This window comes from Tarenaya hassleriana, unplaced genomic scaffold (assembly GCF_000463585.1).
Source record: "Tarenaya hassleriana unplaced genomic scaffold, ASM46358v1 Cleome34, whole genome shotgun sequence".
NCBI lineage: Eukaryota > Viridiplantae > Streptophyta > Magnoliopsida > Brassicales > Cleomaceae > Tarenaya > Tarenaya hassleriana.
In genome coordinates, this window is record NW_010966542.1 from 27,176 (window position 1) to 50,400 (window position 23,225).

A 23,225-nucleotide genomic window follows, 5' to 3' on the forward strand; every position below is an offset into this window, starting at 1 on the left:
TTTTTGGGGATTTTGACATAAAATATTGGGTTTGAAACGAAGTAATCAATTGAGATGTGAAATGGTTAAAATCGAGTAAAATAGGTAGGTTTCGATCACATGATCATTTAAGACAGTCATATAGGTCACAATACCATATAGATCGATGTTTGAATGTGTAGATGACATGAAGATTCAAATCATATCGTCACATGACCACAATTATAAGGTCACAGGATCACAATCAAGACTGGATGCATTATGGAGTCTAAAATTTCTGGAAAGAACTTCTACAAGTCGGAATATGGTTCACAAATATTGTACATTTATATGGTTACATGTCCACACAGTCACACGATCACATGGTCACAGAATCATATAGATGACATGATCGTATGATCATAAGGTCATATGACATATGGTCATTTAGGTCACATGGTCCAACATATGAGTATATAAACCATGATTTTGTGGTCAATGGTAAATGGTCACATAGTATGAATCATATGTTCACATGATCACATGGTCTCACGGTCACATAGTCACAAGGTCACACGGTCACACGGTCATACGGTCACATGGTTACACGGTCATACAGTCACATAGTCGCATGATCATATGGTCACAAGGTTCAGTATTGTAATAATGAGTCATTTTCTTTCAGAGAATAAAAAATATACTATAGACAGGAATGAATGAAGAAGCATTTTGTTTTTATCTAAAGGAGTATTAGGGAAGTACAAATCAACCTATTATCTCTTTGGTGCACCATCTAGATATGAATCCGGAAAACATATGTTGAAAAAAGTTTCATGAAGTAGAAATTTATTCCAGAAAATCTATAAAACAAAGAATAAGAAGGGTAAAGTTTGGATAGAAAAAAGAAGAAGTAGAAGATGAGTGAGAAGAAGAAGAAAAAAAATACCACAACAGTAATAACAACAACAACAACAATTACAATAACAACAACAATTATTTGACATTATCATTTTTATGAGTAATTATGTTTGTTTGGATTTTGTTCATAAAAAATATGAACTTTTTAATGTTTTACAAAAAATTCTAGGTTAAAAATGTTGTAGGTGAAACTTTGGGGTTAAAAATTGGAAGGAGAAACACAAGTATGGTATAACATTCATGCAGGTTGTACGCGTCGACATCCATGCAGGTCGTACGCGTCTGCTTGTAATACAAATCGGTATTTTATACATAAAAAAAGTTATTATTAATCAAACGAACCATATTCAGAAGTTCCTGTTGTTTTTTCGTCCGACTCATCGGTATTGTCCTGCTCTTCGTCATTATTGTCTGCAAGTTCTTCAACTATTCCTTCTTCGGCTATTAACTTTCCAACCTCAATCGTGTCTTCAATTTGAAGAAGGCCTTGATCGACATCTTGAAGCGGGATTTGTTCATCATTTTCTTCTTGAATAATAGTTCCCCTGGGGTTGATCTTCACGACGGCTCGCCGATCAATGTCTGACCTTCTTGTAATTTTCTTCGGATAAGAGATGTAACACACTTGATATGCTTGAGAAGCCAATATAAAAGGATCATATTTTCCGTATCGACGTATGTAACATATGTCAAAAACACCGGTTTTGTTGACTCTGATCCCTCGCATGGGTGTAGGATCAAACCAATCACACCTGAACATCATCACTTTGAGTCCAAAATGACCTGCATATTGGAGTTCAAAAATCTGCTGCAGTAGTCCGTAAAAATCGGGTTCATTATCAGATGCACAGCACTCTGACCCTTTCACACAAACACCAAAATTATGTGTCGAACGATGTTGTCCTGTTCATGTGTGTGGAAAACGTAGCCTCTGGTAAAAAATATAGGCCAACATGTAACACGACAAAAGGACCCTTGAACTAGCTCATGCAACCACAATGGATGATCTTCTGGTGACGTTCGAATATGCAAAACAAAAAAAAAAATATGTTGTTTAAATATCAATATATACTTGATCGATCTTAAAAATGGGTATAAATAAGAAATTTGATGCAAAATTCTTACATATTTTTTTAACCATGTTGCAAACCCTTTTTCTTTAATTTTGGTCAACTCCTCGTCATTTACGTCACCATACATGTTGTATACTTGTTCATCAAAAATCATGCACAATATATCGAAAAACTTGTAAACGAATTAATTTAAAAAAAGCATATGCCATAAATAATTAAATGTATAAACGAACCTTTCAAAAGGTAGAACTTCCTCGCAATTCAACAATACAAAAGTATGTACCACATGATAGTATTTTTCAGATAAGTAGGCGTTGAGCACGCCTCAAGGACATCATTTATCGGGTAAAGAGCAGACGCGTACGACCTGCATGGATGTCGACGGCGATCTACGATCAGCTAGTTGAATATTGGGATTCAGAAGAAGGAACGCAGAAGAGTCAAACATTCTCAAGCAATCGACGATCCCGAGCGGAGAACGAACGCGCACCCCGACCCACACTGCAGGACGGAGATCATTTGTTCGAGTCGTCCATAAGATAGTAAGTAAATAAATATTTATTTTAATTTTTTTTTGAATTTTTTTAATTAAATATTTTGGGTGCATACGCAGAAGGAAGGTGAAGAACCTTCTGCGTTGCGATTGCTGCATGAGACTCACCGTCAAGCTGACGGTACTTATATCAGCGATCGCGTTCAGGAAATCGAGGATGCGATTCAGGCAAAGATCACCGATCGTCTCTCCCAGTTAGAGGAGAGTTGTGGATCGACTCAACTTTCGCTAGCAGAAATCAACAGTCTCTATCTGGAGGTAAATTTATATTTTTTTTTATTTTTTTATTAAATTATTTTAATTGACGTATACTTTTGATTTCGTAGGTTGTCCAACCCGATGCCAAAGGACGTATATACGGCGTCGGTGAAATGGCGACTCAGTTGGGTGGTGGTCATCCGGATGCAACATCGATCGGTCACCACGTCTCACTCACTAAGGAGGTCGAGCTGTTGAAGAAAAAGATTCAAGAGTTCGAGGACGATCGCAGGAAGATTGCTAGACTTGAAGAAGCTGAGGCACGGATTGCGCGTTACGAGACGCTTTTCGCCCGGCTATTTTCTCCTCGTGACGACCCACCAACGGCGCAAGAGATGTCGTTCAACCCATTTCTGACTCCTCAGCCCGGAGTCGGACCTTCTACGACACCGACAGACCAAACAACCGAATCAGACAATCCGGATAACTTTTTTGTTTAGGGTTTAATTTGTTTTTAATAAATACTTTTTATTTAATAATTACTTTTAAATTTTAAATAAATATTTTTTATTTTTTATTTTTTAAATTATTTTTTAAAATTTAATTTAATTTAAATAATTATTATTTATTAATATTTTTTAAAAAAAATTTATATATAGATTTGCGACAGAGTGCGACGGATTAATCTGTCGCTACACAGCGACAGAAACGACAACTTCCACGACAACGATATTGCGACCGAATACCTACCGATCATTTTTTCGTTAAGTTGCGACAGATACCTACTCCTATTTCTGTCGCAATATGCGACAGCTCTAGATTCACCGGTTTGTGACAGATTACCGACACATTTACATATGTCGTACACTTGCGACCGACTACCTACAGCTCCATCTGTCGCCAATTTACAACAGAATCACGACCACGCAGATTTTGCGACAATGATTTAGTGACCGATTAATATCTGTCGGCAAATTACAGTTTTTCTTGTAGTGAAACTGTCTGCCAATCGGGTCTCTAACTTCGTGTGACTTCATACCTTCACTTGATATTGCAAAGATCACTCCTGCCAAACAATCATTAGGACAAGCTCCAACTGCAAACATCATTTTCGACCTGCATGTGTTCAAGATACAACAACTTGCCGATCTAAATGTCTACTTATGGTGAAAGAACAATGAAATCAGTAGCCAGGCAAACAGTCATGAAAGGTTACCAGTTTAGTAGTTATCCTCAGCATCCAAAGCTTGCATCTGCCTCACTTCTTCAGCATTTTCAACAGTTTCCTTTGTCTTAATAGCTTTCCTTCAAACCCTTATCCGCATGTATTAAACTTTTTAGAGGGGAATCAATTGGATCGCAAGCTTATGCATTGTGACAAGTTCTAAGAGTAATACCAGATCTTGCATCTCCGTTTTCATCTTTCGCATCATCTGAATGGACGGACCTTGATGGAGAACGTCTTTTCGTGTGCTTGCGACCTTCAGAACCTCTAGGAGACAATCTACTGTCTTGTCCTTTCACGATGTTTTGATCCTTTATCTTTTGAACTGTGTTTTTTTTTCTCTATTGACCTCGAACTGGAACGCTTATTGTGTCTTGATTTCTTTTCATCGGCAATTTTAGGAGAGGACCTACTCTCTCTTCTATGCCCATGGTTTACAAATTGTCTATTAGAGGGGAAAGATTAGATACATTTAGTCCTTTTGCAAATTGCTCCTTGCTACAAATCAGAAATGATCTCGAGTCAGATCAGATGGACCTCACTATGTTTAGGTTAATTATATCATACCTACGTATAATTTTATTATAATTATTATGTCTGTTATGTTTATTTAAAGATTATAAGAATTTCGATTTGTATAATTTTGAATTATTTAGTTATATTAATAAAATATATATCATCTATATAAAATCTCGCGTTTGATCGTAATAAGCCTTATAAATCCTAAAATTATAAATTTGAAAAAAAAGAGTGTAAAAGAAAATATATAATAAAAAAATAAAAAGTTTCTCGCTGATACACTATCTGTATTTTCTCGGGCCTAAAAAACCAAAAGCCCGAATAACATTTTTTTTAATGGAATAGATTGGACCGACCCGGGGTTTGGGGTCCATTTAGTATTTCTAAAATATTAATTGTTATTCTTTAAATAGGAAATAATTTATTTATTTTATAAAAATAAAGAAAGAATGTTTATTGGTTTAGTGAATCTGCCCACGTCCTGTTTTATTTGATTTTAACTAGAAAGAAATAAGATATTTGTATAATATATAAATATACACACACACACATTTACTTGTGACAATGAAGTTTATCTATCGTTTTAGATTGAGAGACTAGAAACATAAATTACGAAAACCAAAGTCAAATTGCAAAAAGTACATTTAAATTATCCACATAAAGCCCTTATGAAATTGACACTTGGCATTATATATGGAGCAGTTGGAATTAAACATTTCACATTTCTTTTCATAAAAAAAAACATTTCACATTTCTTTTGGTGATGAAAACATATCAAATACACAAACAAATTTGAAAAGAAAAAAGGGATAATTTATATATATTAAAAATGGTCGAACTAATAATTAAATTATCCTTAAGACGTTGGCGAGTTGAAAGGGGATGAACATATCTGCTTCGTCCACATCCATAACATAAAAATAACAATAATGTGAAAAAGACCAGGATTATAAACCCTAAAATGTCTTAATCCATGTGACAGACGAGTTAAAACAAATCTTTGTTTTATAATTTTAAATATACTCTCTTTCCGAGCCCGGAGTCGGACCTTCTACGACACCGGCGGACCAAACAACCGGATCAGACAATCCGGAAAACTTTTTTGTTTAGGGTTTAATTTGTTTTTAATAAATTCTTTTTATTTAATAAATACTTTTTAATTTTAAATAAATATTTTTATTTTATATTTTTTAAATTATTTTTTAAAATTTAATTTAATTTAAATAATTATTATTTATTAATATTTTTTAAAAAAAATTTATATATAGATTTGCGACAGAGTGCGACGGATTAATCTGTCGCTACACAGCGACAGAAACGACAACTTCCACGACAACGATATTGCGACCGAATACCTACCGATCATTTTTTCGTTAAGTTGCGACAGATACCTACTCCTATTTCTGTCGCAATATGCGACAGCTCTAGATTCACCGGTTTGTGACAGATTACCGACACATTTACATATGTCGTACATTTGCGACCGACTACCTACAGCTCCATCTGTCGCCAATTTACAACAGAATCACGACCACGCAGATTTTGCGACAATGATTTAGTGACCGATTAATATCTGTCGGCAAATTACAGTTTTTCTTGTAGTGAAACTGTCTGCCAATCGGGTCTCTAACTTCGTGTGACTTCATACCTTCACTTGATATTGCAAAGATCACTCCTGCCAAACAATCATTAGGACAAGCTCCAACTGCAAACATCATTTTCGACCTGCATGTGTTCAAGATACAACAACTTGCCGATCTAAATGTCTACTTATGGTGAAAGAACAATGAAATCAGTAGCCAGGCAAACAGTCATGAAAGGTTACCAGTTTAGTAGTTATCCTCAGCATCCAAAGCTTGCATCTGCCTCACTTCTTCAGCATTTTCAACAGTTTCCTTTGTCTTAATAGCTTTCCTTCAAACCCTTATCCGCATGTATTAAACTTTTTAGAGGGGAATCAATTGGATCGCAAGCTTATGCATTGTGACAAGTTCTAAGAGTAATACCAGATCTTGCATCTCCGTTTTCATCTTTCGCATCATCTGAATGGACGGACCTTGATGGAGAACGTCTTTTCGTGTGCTTGCGACCTTCAGAACCTCTAGGAGACAATCTACTGTCTTGTCCTTTCACGATGTTTTGATCCTTTATCTTTTGAACTGTGTTTTTTTTTCTCTATTGACCTCGAACTGGAACGCTTATTGTGTCTTGATTTCTTTTCATCGGCAATTTTAGGAGAGGACCTACTCTCTCTTCTATGCCCATGGTTTACAAATTGTCTATTAGAGGGGAAAGATTAGATACATTTAGTCCTTTTGCAAATTGCTCCTTGCTACAAATCAGAAATGATCTCGAGTCAGATCAGATGGACCTCACTATGTTTAGGTTAATTATATCATACCTACGTATAATTTTATTATAATTATTATGTCTGTTATGTTTATTTAAAGATTATAAGAATTTCGATTTGTATAATTTTGAATTATTTAGTTATATTAATAAAATATATATCATCTATATAAAATCTCGCGTTTGATCGTAATAAGCCTTATAAATCCTAAAATTATAAATTTGAAAAAAAAGAGTGTAAAAGAAAATATATAATAAAAAAATAAAAAGTTTCTCGCTGATACACTATCTGTATTTTCTCGGGCCTAAAAAACCAAAAGCCCGAATAACATTTTTTTTAATGGAATAGATTGGACCGACCCGGGGTTTGGGGTCCATTTAGTATTTCTAAAATATTAATTGTTATTCTTTAAATAGGAAATAATTTATTTATTTTATAAAAATAAAGAAAGAATGTTTATTGGTTTAGTGAATCTGCCCACGTCCTGTTTTATTTGATTTTAACTAGAAAGAAATAAGATATTTGTATAATATATAAATATACACACACACACATTTACTTGTGACAATGAAGTTTATCTATCGTTTTAGATTGAGAGACTAGAAACATAAATTACGAAAACCAAAGTCAAATTGCAAAAAGTACATTTAAATTATCCACATAAAGCCCTTATGAAATTGACACTTGGCATTATATATGGAGCAGTTGGAATTAAACATTTCACATTTCTTTTCATAAAAAAAAACATTTCACATTTCTTTTGGTGATGAAAACATATCAAATACACAAACAAATTTGAAAAGAAAAAAGGGATAATTTATATATATTAAAAATGGTCGAACTAATAATTAAATTATCCTTAAGACGTTGGCGAGTTGAAAGGGGATGAACATATCTGCTTCGTCCACATCCATAACATAAAAATAACAATAATGTGAAAAAGACCAGGATTATAAACCCTAAAATGTCTTAATCCATGTGACAGACGAGTTAAAACAAATCTTTGTTTTATAATTTTAAATATACTCTCTTTTGTTTTAAAACTTCATTACAAAGCGATGATGGGTCCATTACAATATTTTAGGAATATTAATTTCCTATATATCAATATTAGGAAAAATATACGGATTGAAATAATAATTATAAGTTAACTTATACTCAATAAATTAAAAAAGTAAACGAGGTTTATTTTTCTCTAAAAAATGGTGTGACGTAATAGTTAAATGGTATTCCAATTTTGTGTCACTTAGACATTCTAGAGACGGTCGTATAATTTAATTTCGAATGATGAAATTTTAACTTAATTACAAAAATGTCATCCATATATTTACCGACAAATACTTTTTTAACATTAAGAAACGACCATAAGTAAATTAATTGCATGTGAATAAAAAAAAAAACAAATTGCTTGGATTGGGATGCAAGAGAGCCAACAAGAGAGGAATGGATGAACCACAAATCAACTGACACGTGGCAATAACTTAGTGGAGATGACGTGTCGTTTTCGTGCTACGTAATTTGTTGTCTTAGATTGTCTGTCTTACGTTCGTAGGCTGTCCCACGGCGTTTTTTTTTTGTCACGGCCTCTAATGCACGTAAATTGTAAAATACTAACCCCATTAAAAGTTTAGAATTTTAATTAAAATAATAAGTTGTATCAACTATGTTATTGGGAGGAAAATGAAATTAGAAACAGTAATAATTTATGAGATTCACATAAACAAAATTATAAAGTGGATATTAATTTGGAATGATAATTATAATTAGAAAAATAGGCTTGGTTAGTTGCATCAGGGTGCTCATTTAATAATTAGTGTGATGATAATATTGTTAATGTTTGTCTTTATAATAGCATAAAAAAAAAGAATTGGGAAATTATTCCCATTGCATTCATAGTTTGGAGTAAAATTATTTTTTTTTGGGTAAAGGTAAATATATATTAACTTCAAAATATGTTGTACAGTAACGATTGGTGTGAGAACATCAAAACACCCAATCCCAAGATGCAGTAATCAGACCCATATGAGAGAATACAAAATCTTGAATCAACTACATTCAAAGTGTCGAAACCAAATAGTTAGCAACGAATCGTGTGCGTTCATGTCCATGTTTGAGCCTCTGAACGAAGAAAGCCGCATTCGTGTTGTAGTTAGAATATCCTTAAGGATAATGTCCGCCGGTTTGGACTGAGTGTCGTGAAGCCTAGTGTTTCGTTCCCTCCATATTAGGTATATAGCCGCTTGTAGCAGTAGTTTGACCATGAGCCTAATCGTCGGGTCATTCGAACATCGGTTTGCCCATATGAGAACTTCCTGCAATGATGATGCCAAACAGTCCGAGAGAGGGCATGAAACCAGCAAAGAGGTCCAAATCTCATTTGAAAAATCACAGCCAAAGAAAATATGATGTGTAGTTTCAATTTCCGACCCACAAAGTAAGCAATCAGGGGGTGTATTTAACCCCCACGAGAGCAGTCTGTCCCGCGTTGGTAGCCGTTTTTTGACAGCCAACCATGAGATAAACGCGTGTTTAGGAACCGAACCAGTAAACCAGACGCTCTTGTGCCATGGAGCAATGTCAGTCGAGGAGAAGCAGTGAAGTAAATCCCAAGCCCTGGACGTACTGAATGGCAGCAATGAGGAGTCATATAATAAGTGGATGATCAGTAATAGGTATCTACCGCATTCAAAGATCCAGATAATCCCAGCTGAAGAAGCTGGTTGTGGAGACTGACTTCCGTTTCACTCCGTGCAGGAGGTAGATGCCAGCAATCCGAAAAATAAACAGCACTCACAAGGGATTAGCGAGGGATGCCCAACTGTCGCGGACCGGATTCTCCTAGTTCAGCAATCAGTGGCCCCTGTGGGAGCCAAGAATCCAACCAGAAGTTGCAGGAAGATCCGTTCCCCAATCGACACCTCGAGAATGTCCTAGCCTCTGATCTCAGTTTCAATAACTTCTTCCAAGACCAACTCCCTTTGCTCGTTGTCTTGAGATCCCAGAATGACTTGTCAGCCAACAAATTAGATTTGACCCATGCAACCCACAAAGAACCCCCCTTCGTGAATAGCAACCAAATTAATCGAAGACAGAGGATGCGGTTCCAGACTTCCACCCTCCTTAACCCGAGGCCGCCATACTTTTTTGGAGTACAAACAGATGCCCATGAAACCTTTGCGTCTTTGGCTGTTTCTGGAGCTCCCGTCCAAAGGAATGCAGAGCACATTCGTTCAATAGATTTGATGCACCGCTTCGGTAAAATAAATACCGCTGCCCAGAAGTTAATTATGCTGTAGATCACTGATCGTAGGAGTAAAATTATTTGCTATTTAATATAAAGTATTCACTATTTCATGTGGGTCGAAATGATACTAATTAACTAATAGTGGTTATATTGAAATTTAAATATAAAAAATGGTCCCCTTGAAATAGTCCAACAAATCGTTTTGTGTACTCATTTTACTGCAACGAACAAAATCTATGTATTTATAACTTAATAGATTTTATCCTGACAAATCACATAATATCAAAAAAAAAAAAAATTAATAGATTTTGTATTATCAAAAAAACATTTTAAACGGAGATTACAAAAAAGTATTTCATGTATATATATACACATAACGTCATTGTAAGAAATTCAAAATTTAATATGGACCGGCAAAAAGAAAAAGGTCTCGTATTAGCACGCCTTACGTGTCCGTGAATTTACGTTGGTATAATTTCAAGAACAAAAGCTGAATAACAGCTGTGAGCTTGTATTCTCATCCGCGAGTATATTTTTATTCTGGAGAGTCACATACATACATGCATGCATGCATGCATACAAAGAAAGTATGACATATATGCATTACATTTTTTTAAATTCCGTTTCTATACATGTGCGTGTGTGTGTATATATGTATGTATAATATGTGACATGTAATTAGTAAGGATCATCAAAAGTCTTGCGGCACATATTTTCTTAAAGATATAATGACGTCAAACTTCACCTAAAGGGTTCGAAAAGATATACGTATTGTTATAGGACAAGAACACGCACACTTGTAGTCCTTGTATTATTAATATTGTATTTTGTTTTTGTCCGACGCTTAGGGTCTAGTGGTGGAAGAACATGCAAAGCATGCTCTCATCCTAGGTTCAAACTCAAGCGTGGGGAGAGGCATTCACCTGGGTTTCTTCGGTCTTTTGGAAAATGTAGTCGGATCAAAGACCCGGTGAACTTCCGGATTATAAAAAAAAATATTGTATTTTTTTAATCAATTAGGAGATTCATCTGGACCTTCAACCCAATCTACATCCTCTGGACCCGTGAACGACTTTTGAACACGTAATTTTTATGGCGTCTCTCCCTCCCGCATGGAAGATCGAATCGACAACCTAAATGTTTTTCTCTAGTTTGGCTTATTCCATATCTCGTCCTCAATCAACCCACAAGATTTAGGGAAAAGAAGAAAAAAAAAAGATTCTTAATTATCATAAAGAAATAATAATAAAATCAACATTAGATCTATTATATATATATATATATATATATATATTATAAGGTTTAGTTTCCTCCTGTTTCAGTTTGAACATCCTTTTGAGATTCTGCTCATGCATTCTAAAAAATAAACACATCCCGTTGATCTTTAAATCGTTGCAAAAAAAAAAAAATTGTTGTGAGAGTTTCGAATTGGAAACTAGCAATTTTTTCCAAATAAATATTTTGTTTTCCACGGACCACAAAAATATTAGTTGCAAAATGACAACAACATTATTTCATTGCCCACTCGGTGCAAATTATCAATATATCCCTATTTGGTCCAATCCTTCGTATATATATATATATATATATATATATATATATATAATTAATTAATTGTTTACATTATTTTTAGGTTATAGATGAGAGTTTCACATGAAAAAGCTTATTTTACCCCTTTTAGTTGGGGGAATGCTACCTACTTAGTGCCTTGGCTTTGAATCTAGCAAATGGATGTGACAAGGCAGGGAATTTTCAAATGTTTGAAGGGTACATATAGTGACATTTCTGACAAATTAACACATGATCTAGAGACACTAAACATGTGACATATAGCTTTAATCATATATATACACACACACACACACACACACACAATTTAAGAATTTAGCTTCACATGCTCATATTAGGGTTTCTTCTGAATATTTGTTGCCTCGTATACTCAGATTACCATATGCCTCATTTGAGTTTTTTTTTTCTTCGTGTCTCGAAGGCAATGAATGTTTCCCTAAAGCGTCCCAATGGTCCTCTCAAAGGACACAAAAGTATTATGTGGGGGAAAGATTTTGTTGGGAAACCTTCTAAAGTGACCCTAAACTTACAGAAGTTTGAAAATATGTCCTATTAAAAATTTCGGATAAAATTTTTAAAATTAACCTTATTTCACAATGATATTTTCTCTTTTAGATTTTCTTTAAAATTTTAGAAATTTTATATTTCTGTTTACTATTATGTACTAAAAAACATGTGTAAATTATGTTTTACAAGTTTTAAACTTGAAAAAGGATGAGAAACTGCATAGAAAGAAACATTAAAGATGACTTCGAAATTCAGTGAAAATGACAGAATTTCTTGGGAAAAAAATTCTTGCAGTATGGCTGTTCACATTAACAAAAACGTATAAGAATTAGATTGAAAAAAATAAAATTGTGGGCAAACCCTAAATATAATGGTAGCTAAGGGCGTAGTTAAAAATTGGTTCCATATAAAATTTTCCATGAAAAGACAAACACATTATGTTAAGACAGCCATGACTTCCTCATTAATTAATTTTTAATTAAAATAATTTTAATTAGAGGTCAAAATTAGAAGCTGATCATTGTATTAGATGATAATATTAATAAATGTAGACTCCCTAATTATAAGTGTATGCGGTGATTACCTGTTATGCTGGTTAATTAATGATATCCTTAATTCTTCTTGTTCTCTATATTAATTATTTGTTCTTAATATAAAATTATTTTATGTTATCGGTAGTTGGAGTATTTGATTTATTTTACGGATTTTCTGGAAATTAAGAGGAACTACTTAAACCTGTTTTCCATATTTAGAATTTGTATACAAATACGAGGCAGAAACCAAGCAGTTTGGTCGAGAATTACACATTCTTAATATCTACAACAAAAAAATTCTAATTATAATTTATATACTATATATATTCAATAATTAGTATATATAAGAACGGATCGAAATTTAAATATATGGAAAAATGCTTATCTTCAATAACATAATATATTCGATGATTATAATTAATTTATACAAGATCGTACGCTATATAAATATTTTTAGCATATATGATGTATATTACATGATGGGATGGATGAATATATATGATGTATCTTGAATAATACCTTTTTGTTGTGGTCCAAGCCCGGTCCCTAGGTTGTGTATAGCCTTGCAAATACATAGAATGATTAAATAGATGCCACGTACGAGGATAATATAGAAATACAAGACGCAGTTACAATTAGCTTATTATTCATAGAAAGCTTAATGATGCTTGAGGATTAAGCTTCTTATACAAATTAGAAAAAAAAAACCCTAATAATTAATTGTTGAAGTAGAAAAATGAATATGTGATTGGAGGAAAATCTAGATTTTGGAGGAACACAATATTATGTTAAATATTATGAATCATATTTATTTCCGTTATATCTATATTTCTTTTTATTTCATTTGTTAATTTTCTTATAAATATGTGAGTTATTTTCATTGTAATCAACAAGAAGAAGAAGAGACGTAGCAATAAAAGTAATTCCGTTTTTATCTATTTGTCTTATTTTATTTCCCCATTTTATTTTTCTACATTAATATCATAGTAAAGTAACAAAAAAAGAGAGGAGAATATATACATGTGGATGTTTTAGAGTAAATCACATGCTAGTAATATAAGGGTAAAACACACACACACATATATATATATATATGTATAGGCAATTAAGAAGATGCGTATTAACTTTAGTAAAGAATATTTCGATGATCTCTTGAATGAGTTAAAAGGTAGAGTAACTAGTTTGTATTGAGGGAAAAACCAATACAGATATTTGGATTTTATATAAATTTTTTCTACTATGCATAAATACATCAACCATTTGAAATTTCTAATAAATATGATCAATTTAAGAATATTAATGGTTTTTTATTGAAATAGTAAAACAACATTAAAATTAAGGGTGACTAATTTGATTAATAATCGAATAAACCGAACCAAATCACCGAAAATAACACATAATTATATCCGAACTGAATCCACATAAAAATTGAATAGTTGTACTTTTTTTTTTCTAAAACCAAAAACAAAACTGTATTGAATATAACTGAATAAAAATAACACAATAAATAAAATTTTAAATGAGTATTTTAATGAATAAAATTGTTTTAGAATCGAATCCAAACTGAAATCGAAATGACCGAATTAAGTATAAAAACAAATATTATATATAGTTTTAAAAATCGAAATAAATGAATTCGAATAAAACTCAACCGAATCCGAGTGCAAACCGAAATGACCACTCCTAATTAAAATATTTCCGAATTTCTATCCAATTTTCAAAATATAGATATTTTTATCTGTTGTTTATAATGCTACTATTTTCAAATTATAAATATCATTACCGGCATTTAATATTTTCATTATTTCTGTAGAATTCAATAACAGTTTTAAAGTTTATACATTTATATAAAATTTTAAAATAATTGATATGTTTATATGAAAAAAATATTTAATTATATATATATATATATATATATGTGCTAGTTTTTTAAAATGATGTGAGAATTTTCCTATTATATATTATGGCAATCGTCAGCTAAAATTAAATTTATGAATGAGATCACATAAAATAGTATATGTAACTGTTGAATGAGAGAGGTTGCGTTATAATTAAATTGGAATTGTGTGGAATACTTGCTTTGTTCACCGGACTGCCTTGTAGAATACTTGTTTAGTAGATCTTAATATATATATGCATGTATGGTTAATATATTCAACAACACATACATATACATATACATATACATATACATATACATATACATATACATATACATATACATATAAATGTGTGTGAAGAAGAACTTTGTTTAACACCTAAACGGGTAGGGCTGAGTTGTCATGTTTGGATTGGTTAGAGATAATGAATGGGAAGCACGAACGAATTGCCAGATGGGAAGATTAACGATGAATACTAATAAAGAAATAAAAAGTGTTTGTAGGGCTCTTAATTGTTGTTATGGCAGATCTGAGTCAGACGATAATGTTTTTTTATCGGAAATAAAGTTAGGTTTCCTAAGTTTTATAATAATATCCCCACATGACACACACATACATATCTATATATACATACACACATTCCTGTATATATATATAAGCATTTATTCTACGTTCATTTTCATATATATATTAATTGAAAAAAAAAACATTCATCTGTTTGTTGCATTTTCAGGACAAAAGTCAGAAGAAACGATGAACATGGAAGATCAGTTTCCTAAAATGGAAACTAACAACTTCATGCACGAAGACAACAAGCTCTTGAGTTCATCATCATCGTTGTCAAAGCTTCTTGGAGTTCCAAGAATCTTGGACTGTCTGAAATCTCCTCCTCCTCCTCCGCCGTCTTCCTCACCTTCGTCGTCTCCAACATCTTCTCCTGTGAGCGAGGCTTCAAACAACATGCTTTCTTGCCCTCATCACTTGCAGAAGGCGTCATCTCCAAGCTGCCGTTTCTTCAAATTTTCAGATGAGTTCAACACTTCTGCTCAACCTCATGTAGCTTCTTCTTCTCCTGTTCCTTGGAACTTTCTAGAATCTTTTCCTCATCAAACGCAATCGCAATCGCAATTGCAATCGCGTGTTTCTGATCATCACCCACTTCCCAAACCCCCAAACCTCAACTTGTTTCTACAAGAACCAAAGTTTCCGGATCTCTCTCAAACCGAATATCATAACACCAACAATGGCTATAACGTTTCTTCGTTCTGCAAGTACCATAACTTCACCCCGAACTTGCTCCAATCAGATAAAAACCAATCACAAGCGATCAACGAGTGGATCAAGATCAACAAAACACTAACCAACCATCCTTCCAAAGGGTTTGGAAGTTACTGGTTAAGTGCCACCAAGACTCAGCCCATGAAGCTCACTACTGGATCATCAAGAAAACCTAACAGCAATGTTCAATCTCCGGGAAAGCTGTATAGAGGAGTGAGACAAAGGCATTGGGGCAAATGGGTTGCAGAGATTAGGCTTCCTAGGAACAGAACTCGTGTTTGGCTGGGGACATTCGATACAGCTGAAGAAGCGGCTATGGCTTATGACACGGCTGCTTATATTCTGAGAGGCGAATACGCTCATTTGAACTTTCCAGATCTCAAGAATCAGCTCAAGACAAGCTCTTTGAGAAACATGATTGCCTCGCTCCTGGAATCGAAAATCCAGCAGATCTCATCATCTCATCAAGCAAAATCCGGCGACAGGAATGCTGCCTTCGATCTCGAGAAGGTGACACAGGAGAAGAACGACATGTCGGAATCCGGTTTAAACGCAAGGCCCGTGAAGAATCTGAGCCAAAAACTCGATTTCGGTGAGAGGATAATAGGAGTCGAATCCGGAGAAGTGATGATCAAGGAACAGGACCGTCAGGAGGCGATGTTGTCTGAAACAGAAGGTGTGCAGTTGAGTAGAATGCCTTCCTTGGACATGGACATGATCTGGGAAGCTCTCCTGGTGACGAAACCAACCCCACAATAAAGAAGTTATATATTGTTATGATTTATTGATTACTAATTATTTCCCTTTTTCCCTTTTTACCGAATTCCAAGATTTTGAATCTTGGAAAGAGTTGTTTCCAGGTTTATATATACATACAGATTTGTGTGATCTTTTTTGTTTTGCCAAGATTCATATATAAATAACAGAAGCAATAACATCTGTGTTATTGTTTCTCTCTGTCTTTTTTTTTTCCCTTCTGGTTAGAAGTAATCAGAGGGATCCATTGTTGTTAAAAAAAGGGATAATTCCATTTAAAACCCTGTACTTTTCTCTCGTCGCAATTTAAACCCTATACTTTTTTTTGATCCAAAAAAACATTGTACTTTTAAAAATTGGCAATTAAAACTCTATACTTTTAAAAATTAGCAAATAAAACCCTGAACGAAAAACAATATTATTTAATGCTGACATGGCATCCTAGTCATCTGCCACATCATCAATCCCTAATATTTAATAATATTAATTAATATAAAATAAAAATAAAATAATAAAAATAAAAATAAAATTTTAAAAATTATATATATTCATAAAATTATACACATATATAAACATGTTTATAAAAATTTTAAAATTATATACATATATAAATATATTTATATATACATATATACATATATATACATATGATACATATATATCTATATATGTGTATAATTATTATATGTTTTATATGTATGTGTTATATATGTATTTTTCCCTAAAAAATATTATATATATATATATGTGTTTTTGAAGAAAAAATCATATATCACACATACATATAACATATAATTATACACATATATATATGTATGTATTATATATATATATATGTTTATATATGTATATCATTTAATTTCATTATATATGTATGTGTGATATATGTGTATATGAATGTATATAATTTTTAAATTTTTATTTTATTAATATTATTATTTTTTATTAATTAATATTATTAAATATCAAGGGTAGATGTTGTGGAAGGTGATTAGGATATCATGTCAGGATTAAGTAGTATTTTTTTTTCGTTCAGAGTTTTATTTGCCAATTTTTAAAAGTACAACGTTTTTTTGGATAAAAAAAAATATAAGGTTTAAATTGCGACGAAAGAAAAATACAAGATTTTTATAATTGGGATTTTCCCAAATAAATATAATACCAAGATCATTTCGTTTTTTTTAATCGTGGATAAATATTATAATAGTTTTAACTAAAATATTACTCAAACTCCATTTGTTTATCATGTTTAGAGTTTTGTTGATGAAGTTTTAAAATTTTATATCATCATCATCATCGTCATCCGCGTCCGATAAGAGAAGGCTATTTTTTATAATGTTTTTTTTTCCAATGCCATAGAGGTATCCGCAATATAATTCAAAATTTTAACTAAAATATAAGTTATAAAATAGATTAAAGTTTGAATATTCTCACAATGTTCTTTAGACTTGATAGCTTTTTAACTGATTATAATACATTCTTATAATGTTATTTATTTTTTATATTAGAATAAAAATATTATTTTTATAGAAGCTAATAAAAAAGTACAGGGTTTAAATTGCGACGAGAGAAAAGTACAGGGTTTTAAATGGAATTATCCCTTAAAAAAAACACGTCGAAGGACATATTATGGGCAGACGAGTTCTGTTGTGTCCTGTAATAAGAAAAATACTTTAATTTCCATATCAGGAAAGTGGGTTGTGGAAGAAAACTCCATCAGTCAATCAGGCCTGTCTAGTCGGACCCGAGTCAGCACTCGATAGGAAGGTTTTGGATTCGAACTCGGGCTAGCCTGATATTTTTCGGATCCATGTAACTAAGCCCGAAACCCGATCCTATATATTTCAGGTTCAGGTTGGATCGGATCGGTCCGCATATTTTTTTTTTTGTAAAAAAAATATATATATTATTTTTTTTCGATTTTTAAATTTTTTTTTTAAATACTGGGCTTTCATATGGACCGCCGATTTAAGTCTGACCCAAAAATCCGATTTTTTTCGAGTGAAAAAATTTAGATCCAAAATATTCTAATTTTCGGATTGGGTTGAGCCCATCTTCGGACTTGGATCTAAATTGATACCCTAAGACCAATTACCAAATCATCATCATCCTCTTTGTACTTTCCTTTGGGCCGACCAAAATCATCGAATAACGTGACATTATCTGATATATTAATGTGTTATATAGCCTATAGATTATGATAATTTATATTTATATTTTATTTTTTTCCCAATCTTCTCAAATCAAATTGGTTACCGAATATGGAATGGGAGAAAACTTTGGGGGCAAGAATTTGAAAAATAAAATATTTACCTATGCGAAATGTATGCTATTTTCGGTATTTTGTGTAAGATAAATACACAATTTTCTAAAAATTCGATTTGTTTCACTTTTTGTATTTACTTCGAACTAAATATAGCTTTAGTAGTTATATCTAAAAAATATTATCCAATTAATTTTGAGATAGAGTTGGGTTTAAATTAGTTAGATATTATCCGGTTCAATTTTATATTTTATATGTCAAAATCGAAATATCCATTATATTTATCGAGTCTACATCCACAAGAAACGTGTTTATCCAAAAAAAATCGGGGAACTTAAATGATGATATTAGAGGTTGACTTTATTTTATTGTGGCCAAAGATTTACGAAATCTAACGGATATCATACTTAATGAGTTTTTAAATTAATATAGTATGGCTGAATCCCAATTAATCACATGAAAGTCCACTGATAAATGTCAACCCTAATCTGTTTATTTAATTATTCCTAGTTATACATTTATTTAGTTACAATTCACACCTATTTTATAACAAAAATAAAAAAAAAAACTTAAAAACGTCAAGTATTGAGAATTTAATTGGATGTGAGTAAAGAGAGACAACTAAAGATTTATACATCTATTTAAGTAACTATAGTACATAATTCTTTGTGAGTAATCATCTACGCGAATTATATAATTTTTTTAATTAAGTGTAGTCATTACTTTTTTCATGTAAAGACAAATAAGAACACGTATAATCACCCCTTCATGTCATCTTACGTAGCAATTACTACACATGTTGCTCTTAATCAGTTTTAAAACCGATTTACTATTAGGAATTGTACAAGAAAGTTTACACCTTTTCCCTTCGAATTTTGCGTAATATAACTTAGATTTAAATTAGGAAACAAAATAAACAAAATCAATGTGAACCCACATAAACCCTAGATAAGGCGAAATGATTCCGACCGATAAAAATAAAGAAATAAATCTTCACCGATATATACACGAATGACTAAAGACAGCATTTTGATGACGATGTTGGTTGTTAAAAACAGTTAAATTAAAAAAAAAGGATGATAAAAACAAACAAGTTAATCTCATTTCTACTTTCCCAGAATTCTTCCTAACTTATCCAATGGTGCTACCAGGCATCACCCACTCTGTTCCTCCCTGCCTCATTGTCCCTTCAGCCAGAACGACGCTATCAGCGTTGCCAAACACACCTCCTCGGTGTCTCTTCTTCGCCATTGCAGCAGAAACCGGGCTTCCCGCATTAGTGGAGGAAGCCAGAGAGCTCTCGACTGAACAGTTGTTGTTGTTTGTGGCGGTGGTCTGGTGCTCGATGGCTTCTGCCAGTTCAGACAAGGATGGCATCATCATCTTAGTTGTGTCCGACGAAACTGCTGTTCCTTGAAACCCATTTGAGACCTTGATGGCTAATTCCGAAAGCTCTTCTCTTGCAGCCTCTAGCCCGGCAAATGCAGCCGCTTGCTCGTCTAAAGCCTTGCAAGCCTTCTCGAGAATCGTCTGGAGATACTTCCCTTGTGCCTCTATTCTCAGCTGGAGTCGCCTTTGCACCTGCTCATGCTAAATACGTGTTAAAAAAAATCGTCCCCAAGGCAGTAATCATCTAAGAAATTTACCACCCGGGTTTTTCCGTGACCAATGCAGTTGATGATTCTTCTTTTGGCAGAGACACAGAACAAATGAAATCAGGGTTTGCGCAAGAGTTTTAAGCCAGTATTTGCCCATTGAAGAAGATACGATATCGATAGAACATTAACAATTATGTATCTTATGTACTATGCTGTGACATCAACCCGAATCACGTGTGTATCTCAAATCTCAGGCTTTGAAAGCTTATGCTGTTATCCATGAGATATTGTTAACATTAGGTTCTGCAAATTTAAGGCCAAATGTTTCCTAAAAAGGATGTCCCATGGAAATTACTATGTATCCAATGCGTGTGCATATACCCACACCATGAAAATCAGCCAGTAAGCGGAAGAAAACTTAACCTCTAATTGCTCATGTAGTCTTCTCTGGACTTCCATCTGTGCACGCAAAGCTTCAGTGACCTGGTAACCCCTATCTCACCGGGAAACAAAAATGAAACGTCTGGTCATACAATGGATATTCAGGAGAGGCAGGAAAATGAGGAGAAATAGGAGACTAAAAAGCTAACAGTATTCATACTCGTTCTGTTCCTGCACCGCCATTCTCAATGATGATGTTGAAGACGAGCCCGTGTCCTGACTCTCCCCAACACAAGAAGCTGTGGCATCAGCAACTCAAGCAATTAGAGTAAGGCATCAGGCATGAGAAACAATCTTCAATTCGAATCCAAGAAAATAGGGTTCAGTTTATGTTTTTACAGATAAGATCTTTTAATTGCAGGAGAAACCAAGTATATATATAGCCTTGGACAGTTTCTTTATACTTCTGCAGATAACATCGAAGATAAACAAAAGGGTGCCATGCCCCAACCCCAGAAAACAGGTGTATGAGGTGCATATGAGAGAATTGAAAGGATACCAAAGAAACTGGACAAATATAAAGGTTTGATAAAATGAGACTAGAATGAATACCATCCTTAGAATTCTCATTTGATTCCTTGCATACTTGCCTCCCTAGGCGGTATTTCTGTTGAGCAAAAAACAGTCAGAATTAGGGGAAGAACACGATCGAAACATTAACTTGCAGGAAGTTCTGGATCAAGGACAAAAGACTGAAAGCCTAAATATTAGGCAGATACTTGCTAGATTGCTTAATTGAGACAAATAATACCATACATAGTCGACTTGTTCAGCCTTTACATATCTCAGAATCTTACATTTAAAATGTGTAAAGTAGTCAGAGTTTTAGGTTTCCACTCATGTAGCAAATGCTTAAACACATTGTTATACAAAAGCCAATATCCCCAAGATTTTGTCTGTTTGAAGCAAATCAATGACAAGTAAAGGAGTGACTCATGCATTTTCAGGGGCGGCAACAAACCTGAAGATGTGATTTCAGGTGGTAGAGTGTAAGGCCCTTCACCCCCATCGTTCTCATAATAGTTTTGGGTGTTGCTTCTGTAAGATGGTTAGACAAGGGGTCAGAAAGGCATTCATTAACCATAGTCCAAATCCGGGGAAAAGACAACAGGTTCTTGACCACAAGCGGGTGGAGAGGATCCTGTACCGGTTTAATCAAATTTCAGGTGAAAAACATACAATACAACAAAAAGTGTTTGGATATAAAAGAATACAACGGTATTGCAGTCGCTGAAGAAAAAGCAAAAACAAAAGATTAGGCAGTAGCCATTAAGGGTTGGACTTGAACCAGGCTTGTTGCAATACAATTGTTTAGTGAATAAAAAATTCTTGGCCTAAATGTCCTTCAAATTACCTCTGCGACTAGCAAAGACTCACAAAACATGAATTAAACATCAAGAAACCAAACACTTTTTCCCGACCTTTCTAATTTTGTGGAAATTTTTGTGTCGTAACTGTTTACTACACTTCTCTTCACCTTCTTGAACTTCAAAACGTATGGCTAGGGTTCTTGTCACAGTGCCCCACAAGTTTTTGCTATTTACCAAACTAAATCCACAAAAAAAACCCAGCTTTTCTGACAGGATTCTGACATCTTGAGATTTTGTTTTGTTAACTATGCAATGATTCCGGAAAAGAAGTCACTCTGTAGTAGGAAACAAAATGTGGGACTTGAAATCTCCAAAGAAATTGATCCAAATCTAAGAATAGCAAATCTCCGGCGACCAAGTTCGATTGATCCTAGAGACGACTTCCACACATGTGAGCCTAAGCTTCATCGAATCAAGCAGCTATTACTAAACATTCAAATGGCCGAATTTGTAGGACAAATTCATCGCAGGAAACGAAGATTGACTCGACCCATCCAATCCAATACATGAACAACCGCAAATCAAGGAAGAAATCACTGCAACCCCTAGAGAAGAGCTACAGCGAAGAAACCATGAACCCAGCAGTCAAACCGCAAGAGACCCACCAAATAATCATCCCACACTGAACCTGCATTTCTCCCCCAAGATCCAGAAATTCCAAACACACACACGCACGCATACAGCACGCATATATATACACACTACTCACTGTCGGGTCCACCGAGCTGGGTGACGGCGTCGACGAACCGCTCATGGAGCTCCGCTGTCCAACGGAGGCGGGGCTTCGGGTCCGTCGTCAAGACCAAGCACGCGTCGCCGGGAAGGTTAGTTCCATCGAGAGCTCCATGGTTCGCCCCATGCCTACCAACACTTCCATCGAGCGGAAGCGAGCGAATCGCTGAGTACATTGGCTCGTTTTTTTTCTGCCTTCTCTCTCTTTCTCTTTTTCTATTTCCCCGGGAAAATGAAGGAAAATGTGGGGGAGATTTAAG

At 33.8% G+C, this 23,225-nt stretch overlaps 3 protein-coding genes across 3 annotated transcripts; 1 reads left to right on the forward strand and 2 right to left on the reverse strand.

The window, feature by feature from the left end:
- Positions 1-8,839: 8,839 nt before the first annotated feature.
- LOC109117009 lies at positions 8,840-10,020 on the reverse strand. Its single transcript, XM_019203450.1, has 2 exons — positions 9,614-10,020; positions 8,840-9,470 (listed from the first exon to the last, which is right to left on the reverse strand). Exons 1-2 carry the CDS (start codon positions 10,018-10,020, stop codon positions 8,840-8,842), a joined length of 1,038 nt encoding a protein of 345 aa, XP_019058995.1.
- Positions 10,021-15,286: 5,266 nt separating this feature from the next.
- LOC104821868 (ethylene-responsive transcription factor ERF062-like) lies at positions 15,287-16,637 on the forward strand. The gene has a single exon (XM_010552884.1). The coding sequence runs from the start codon at positions 15,287-15,289 to the stop codon at positions 16,562-16,564; it is 1,278 nt and encodes a 425-aa protein (XP_010551186.1). The 3' UTR covers positions 16,565-16,637.
- Positions 16,638-19,773: 3,136 nt separating this feature from the next.
- LOC104821612 (protein PHR1-LIKE 3-like) lies at positions 19,774-23,190 on the reverse strand. Its single transcript, XM_010552531.1, has 6 exons — positions 22,943-23,190; positions 21,825-21,901; positions 21,416-21,470; positions 21,024-21,102; positions 20,846-20,915; positions 19,774-20,405 (listed from the first exon to the last, which is right to left on the reverse strand). Exons 1-6 carry the CDS (start codon positions 23,139-23,141, stop codon positions 19,956-19,958), a joined length of 930 nt encoding a protein of 309 aa, XP_010550833.1. The 5' UTR covers positions 23,142-23,190; the 3' UTR covers positions 19,774-19,955.
- Between the last annotated feature and the right edge of the window lie 35 nt (positions 23,191-23,225).

Coding starts and splice junctions, on each gene's coding strand:
- LOC109117009 (XM_019203450.1), bottom strand. CDS start 10,020: ATGTGCTCTGCATTCCTTTGGACGGGAGCTCCAGAAACAGCCAAAGAC. Junction 9,471..9,613: donor GGAGAATCCGGTCCGCGACA/GTTGGGCATCCC, acceptor TGAATGCGGTAG/ATACCTATTACTGATCATCC.
- LOC104821612 (XM_010552531.1), bottom strand. CDS start 23,141: ATGTACTCAGCGATTCGCTCGCTTCCGCTCGATGGAAGTGTTGGTAGG. Junction 21,103..21,415: donor AAATGAGAATTCTAAGGATG/GTATTCATTCTA, acceptor CTGATGCCACAG/CTTCTTGTGTTGGGGAGAGT. Junction 20,916..21,023: donor GCGGTGCAGGAACAGAACGA/GTATGAATACTG, acceptor CCGGTGAGATAG/GGGTTACCAGGTCACTGAAG.
- LOC104821868 (XM_010552884.1), top strand. CDS start 15,287: ATGGAAGATCAGTTTCCTAAAATGGAAACTAACAACTTCATGCACGAA.